A 6,721-nucleotide genomic window follows, 5' to 3' on the forward strand; every position below is an offset into this window, starting at 1 on the left:
AGAGATCCTTAAATACTTCATTCACTAAGTACGTGAATCCAATAATATTACGACTGCGCGAGAGTCGTAACGATCTTTCAGAATCATTACTCCTCATGTGGGAAGCGATGTAATATTATTGGGATTTCCATAGTATGAAAGCTGTGAGTACCCTTGGAAAGGCATTCACCTATCTGTATATTAAATGATCAACCTATGAGATGAGACCTATTCTTTGAAAGACATTTGTTTTATATAATTTACATAACTGTAAAAATGCGGATCTAGCGCGGACGCTAACATATCGATTGCACAGTCAAAGAAACATTTTAAGAGAAGCTGAACAGACGTTCTGCTTCGATCTAAATAAAAGATGACAGTAAAAAACTTTTGTAGATCTTCAGATTTTAATATACTTCTCATTGTAATGTGAAAACATAAAGAAGGTCGACTTTAAGCTATAAAAGTGAGCGGTCTTGCCAGCGTGCAGACAACATTATTAATTAATAAAATTCAAGTAATTTATGTTCGAAACTGTAAATCGGCAAGTTATTGTTATGAAGGTGTTGAACGGTGCAATAACTGTCTTTAATGAAGGAGAAAAGTAATGACTGTAATTTGTGACAAAAACGTGAACCAAGAAACTAGTACAGGACAGGCTGAAATCTGATCACACCATACAGTTAGCAATGTACTTATGTAAGTCATACTGTCTATAAATAAGCTCTAATTGCTTGTGAGAATTGTTTGAATATATTTAGTGTTTACCAGATTTCTTATTCTATTCATTTCCTTTATTTTTTTTACCTCCATGTCATATTATTTTTGTAAATATCAAACAGCTTTTACTACAGCAGAGAATACTGTGGCATCCTGGTCATAGACAGAAGGCCGCTCCTTGTCTTCTATAAAACTCATAGCTGCCCCATTTATTAATGATTTCATTTGCAAATGCAATTTTTTTTATTGTTCATTATTAAAGGTCCCTTAGGTGATTATAAATTTCATACTGATAACGTAAAGAAATCCAGGTTGTTCTTTTCCAAATAATAGAAGCCTTTGCAAAATCAAAAACTAATCTCCTTCTGACAACGATCAGGAGCCGATCAGAAGATGGACGTCTTCAACCGCTTTCGTGTTTCCTGTGGCAAAGCTGTGCCAAACTGGGAACACAACATTCTAGTATGAAACACATTATATATATATATATATATATATATATATATATATATATATATATATATATATATAATTATCAGATTAAAATTGAAAAAAAATTCAAATATATTTAACCTAATTTTTTTTATCATACTAGACAGTCCATGCTTCCCAATCACCACACAACCCCAAACATAGCCTTAATCGAAACCTACGCATGAGACGTAATTATCTAGTCTGACTGCTGCTACTGTCTGACTAATGGTTTGGGATGCCACAGAATATTTCAAGGAATCCATTACTTGTTCTTGCAGTCTAGTATGGGATCACTGGCACCTCTAAATGCCCCACAAATCTGTCAGCGCTATTCTACCAGCTGACCAAGAGGAGACCCACAATGAGGTCCCTTTCAAACTCTGTTAGGTGCTGATAACATTGTCTCATATGCGTACACAACATCTCCATAATCACTCAACATATGATGTGATTCACATCTCTTACGTGCCCTATCAGACATGGTAACAACTTTAGACATGAACAACACATATGCTGTCTGGTGGCTGTTCTATGTGTCACAGAGAATTGCAGATCTGATCATTTACATACCCACTGCTAGTTTGTATGTAGACAAAGTTACGTTGACATTCGACCATTGCCTTTTGGTGCTTCACTATTTTTTCAGGTAGTATAGTTCATGTGTGTAACAATGTTTCAGTGTGTCATCTTACACTGTTTACTTTTACTGGATGCTAATTTATGTGCATGTACATAATCATCATTGCTATTTCATTAATTAAATTATGTTGGAAATACAGATTACATTGACAAGATTTGTAGGCTGCAGCTCATCGAAACAAATTATGAGCTCATCGATCTTTTCTTTGTCTTCTATACTTTAGTGCAGTGAATTTAACTTTCTATTGTTACGTATGTCAGGCCTTCATTTTTATTTTTGTTTACATATTTTAATACACATGTTGTGATATCTGAGTTTACTTCAGAGAAAAATTCTATTGGCAAACCTGTGACTTTCGAGATTCTCTTACTAACATCTATATCCCACTGCAAAGATTCTACTCAACCCAGCCTTTCTGCTTTTTCTTTTCCTATTGATTAATATGCTATGAGTTGTAAAACCACATTTGCCAGCTATATCAATAGAAATCAAGTCTGTATTTGACTGCTGTAACTGATAAAAACAGTTGTTGACCCAACTGAGCTGTTCAACTGAGGCCGACCATGATGCCTCGAAACAGGAACAAACTCAACATTTAATAGTTTGGTACTGAAGCTAACTGCACTATGTCACTATCAATCCTTTATCGCTGATCCCTATCAATAATTTCTCTTGCCACCACATGCTGTCACAAATTTGGAAATTTGTGGTAAGGTCTTATGGGACCAAACTGCAGAGGTCATCGGTCCCTAAGCCTACACACTACTTAATCTAACATAAACTAACTTACACTATGGACAACATTCACACACCAATGCCCAAGGGAGGACTCAAACCTCCAACGTGAGGAGCTGCACGGACCGTGACAAGGCGCCTCAGACCGCGCGTCTCATGCTATCATAAATTATTCCTCCTTTCCAAAATATTTGCTGAAAGTACCTTATTCCTATACTACAGTTAAGACATCACTTGTCCTGAAGAAATCTGTGATTTGTTTCTTAATTATTCATGCAACATTGGTCCACACGTCTTCCATGATTATTACATCACAGCAGGACTTTTCTCCTCTTTCCTCGTTTCTCTGAAATCAATGACTTCCTTTGAAACTCTGTAGCCCCTTGTTTACAGCTACATCCATTAGAGGCTCTTCGTTATCTAACTGAGCTGGTGGGGTAAATCTAGTTTTTGCGTCGACGCCAAACATTTCAGCCGATGTTCTTTCTGTGCCCTCTGTTTCTGGGTGTCACTTCCCATTTTTCGTTACTCTTCCCTCCTGTTATCTGTCCACTTCCTTCCCAACACTGCCCAGCCTTAGTTTGTGTTCACTGTTATTAAGTAACATCAAACAGAACAAAGTAATATGAACATTCAGCGAACTCTAGACGATGAAAACTTCAGAGCCTACGACACATAGGGCCTATATTCGATACTAAATTCATACAATATTTTATACAATTCAAACCAGACAATGAAATAGTCAATTACTTTACAGGATTATAATGTATGCAATAAGAAGTAAACTCTCTAAATATGATACTTTATACTTACGAAGAGCCCTGATTTTCATACACGAAATAGCAGCACATATACTCAGTCAGAGATGTTATTGTACTTTAAAGCCGTTGTTCGCAATTTCGTCAGAATAATCGTCGTAAGTTTGGCGAATCCTATCCCATTTTTTTGTTAGTAAGTATTTCACCTTCTCTCTTCATATTTCATCAAGTCTTTCCTCAGTATCTTCTATTTGCATTATTTTCTGAGTTATTGGTGGCACCGGATATTGCGTGGTTGTGCTAGTCCTACTATGCACCAGGGATGCTTTATCTCTCTTGAATCTTACGCAGTTGTGCTTCAATCTTCCTCAGTTATGTAATTTTATACGATATTAATCGTCCTACTACAAATGTATACAAAAGAACAAAGTAGTATAGTAAGACGAGATCTTACGTTAATGTAATACCACCATTAGTCAACAGGTCCCATTACGATTGCCATCCGGCAGTTGACGCCAACCTGAAAAACGTATTTGGCAACCTTGACCAAAGACGTACATTGTCGCCCATGTACATCTGTGAACTATGTCGATCAGAAAAACCGTGTCATATGGTTGTTTTGATTAGTGAGGAACTCTTTTAAGCTAAAAGGCAAGGAGAGAATTGTCGCGAAATCGACAAAGTCGTGGTGGGCTCCGATTTGGAAAGCGACTACAGACGTTTTGTGGAGACGTTCAGCTGCCCCTCCAACGTACAATGTCACTTTTTGTTTATTCTTATTTCCTGTATCAGCAAAAGTAGATACATTTCCTATTTAGTGTGACAATGGTTTGCGAAAAGTGCGAGAAAAAGCTCGGACGTGTTGTGACACCAGATCCATGGAAATCAGGAGCGAGAAATACGGTTGAAAGTGGTGGTCGCAAAGTTGGTGAGAATAAAGCAATTAGTGGCAATAAGTCAAGATTTAATCCATATACTGCTAAATTTGTGTCTTGCAGAATATGTCGACAAACTGTGCATCAAGTAGGGTCACACTACTGCCAGGCATGCGCTTACAAGAAAGCAATTTGTGCCATGTGTGGCAAAAAATTGCTTGATACAAAGAACTATAAACAATCGTCAGCGTAAGTGTTGCAACCACACCATAGTCGTACATTCACAGCAAAATTTTATCCACGGCTCTTAGCTGTTTTGCTCCTCGGAGAAAATATATTGAAATGCGTCGTTTCCTGTAGCTGAAGAAAGTTAGTAACACATTGATTTTTACCACCCATGTTTTTTGCTTATTTTGACTTTGGTAAATGTACTTGAACAACTTGTGTGTTGGGTGTGAGACTGTTAATCATGGTTACAGCAGATTTGTAATTAATTGGAGCAGAACATAAATGTATGTGTATAATCACTTTTGTATCAAAATTGCTTCAAAATAAAAAAGAACATTAATTATTAGGAGATAGACTAATTTTGTTGTCTGTCCATAATGTAAACAGCTTAAACATTAAACTTACAAGGACTTACACTATTCCATATGAATGACATAGATACCAGAAGTAGAGATCACAGGGCTTACACTGGACAAGCCTTCATACTTGATGAGGCATGCAAATGGATAATAAACTAAGGTGGCTTAAGTGTGTGCTAAGTTTACCAAAAAGTTAAGTTCTGTCTGGTTTGCACTGAAATCTCTCTCATTGTACTGACCTTATTGTGTTAACTTGCAGAAGAGATTGCTGGCACATTTTGCATACATTTACTAAGTATTGTCTTGTGGCATAATGGGACAATGCAGCTAAGGTGAAACAAGTATTTAGTCTACAAAGGTGTGCAATAAGAATATCTAGTAAAATTAATAACTGAGCATTTTGCAGGAAGATTCTCAGGAGCCTAGGGAATTCTTAAATTTGCTTTCATATATATATATTCCCAAGTGTTGGTGTTTAATAAGAAAGTAAATTTAGGATGAAATGTGAAATTCGCAACTGATACTAGAAGTAAAAACGGTTTCCACATAAATCGTGCATCCCTATCCAAGATTCAGAATGCATTTTTATACACTCGTACATAAATCTATAACAGATTACTGACTGACAAAAGGCAATGAACTCAAAGCCTCTAAATATTTAAGAACAAGCTGTATACTTATATGTTAGCAACTACTGCAAAGATTTATCAGAATCTTTGGATTGTGGGTCTAAATTACATATAGCTCTAATATATGTATTAAACAATGACTGGCCACTATGTAGCCACCCGACTGTAATCTACATGTAAAGTTACATAACTCTTTTATTTGGTGTAATAGTTGAAAACAGCAGCTAAGTAATAGAGGAGGTTGAGCAGTGGCTTTGCCAAAGTTGATTTTTTTCTAATACAGGCATATTTGGCATACCATACACGTGGGATTAGCTTGGACAGGCCTGTTTTTTTGTGATTGATGCTGATTTTTTAAAAAAGTTTATGCTTTTGTGTCGATAGGTTCACAACTTCTCATTGATTCATTTGGCAGCACAACAGCTGCAGTGTGATTATGTTGCTTTTGTGTGTGAAGTAACTAATCTACACATTTTTGATCACATTATTTCTGTTTGTATTTTGCCTCATGATTTATGAATTGACACGAGATTAAGTATAATATTAACCTGCTGTAGGAGTACAAAATTTTGTAATGACAGTAATAATTTTGTGTTTATGAAACAGTAAAGGAAATGGTGATATTAAAGACCATGTGAAAAAAGTTAAACGTAGGAGTGTTGTTAATGTTACTCCTTCACCAAACATAGGATCTGTTTAAAAATCAAAGATGGTTATAGCAATTTTGATAAAATTAGTTAGTTTCAGTCTATAAATTTATGAACTGAAATTGTGTGATCTAATGTGGAAGAGAGTGGACAATAAAAGATTCCATAAATATTTATGACTTATTTCATGGGTGTACATTCTCGAACCAGATAATTCAAAACAAAAGGATTGGTTGGTTGAGGTTCAATTTCCGAAAAAGTACTAGATGCTATTGCAGAGAAGTTGAAAGCAGTTTCGAAGGCATTTCAAGAGAATAATATTTTATGTTGGTATATTCCTAAACAGGATGAGTTTACAATCTCTTTGCCATGGCATCTGCTCCAGATGAGACTGTTTTTTCAATTATGCGGAACATGTGGTTTGCAGAAAGGGGTAGACTTTCAGTATCTGTTAAACATATCCTAAATATTAAAATTAGTGCAGATCTTTCTTGTCGTTTATTGTGTAATAAAGATAAATGAACAGTTGCTGAAAAAAAGATGTGTTTAGTGAAAAATACAGTAAACTGTTAGTGCTTTGAAGTGAATTCAAAATATTCTCAGGGTTGGACCCAGAAAAATATGGCAAGACTACATATAAGTATAGAAAGTAATCCATAAATAATCCTCATGACTAT

At 35.7% G+C, this 6,721-nt stretch overlaps 1 protein-coding gene across 1 annotated transcript; it reads left to right on the forward strand.

The window, feature by feature from the left end:
* The first annotated feature begins 3,730 nt into the window (after positions 1–3,730).
* On the forward strand, positions 3,731–4,758 carry LOC124796409 (cysteine-rich PDZ-binding protein). The gene has a single exon (XM_047260587.1). The coding sequence runs from the start codon at positions 4,132–4,134 to the stop codon at positions 4,432–4,434; it is 303 nt and encodes a 100-aa protein (XP_047116543.1). The 5' UTR covers positions 3,731–4,131; the 3' UTR covers positions 4,435–4,758.
* Positions 4,759–6,721: the final 1,963 nt, after the last annotated feature.

This window comes from Schistocerca piceifrons, chromosome 4, assembly GCF_021461385.2.
Source record: "Schistocerca piceifrons isolate TAMUIC-IGC-003096 chromosome 4, iqSchPice1.1, whole genome shotgun sequence".
NCBI classification, from domain to species: Eukaryota; Metazoa; Arthropoda; class Insecta; order Orthoptera; family Acrididae; genus Schistocerca; species Schistocerca piceifrons.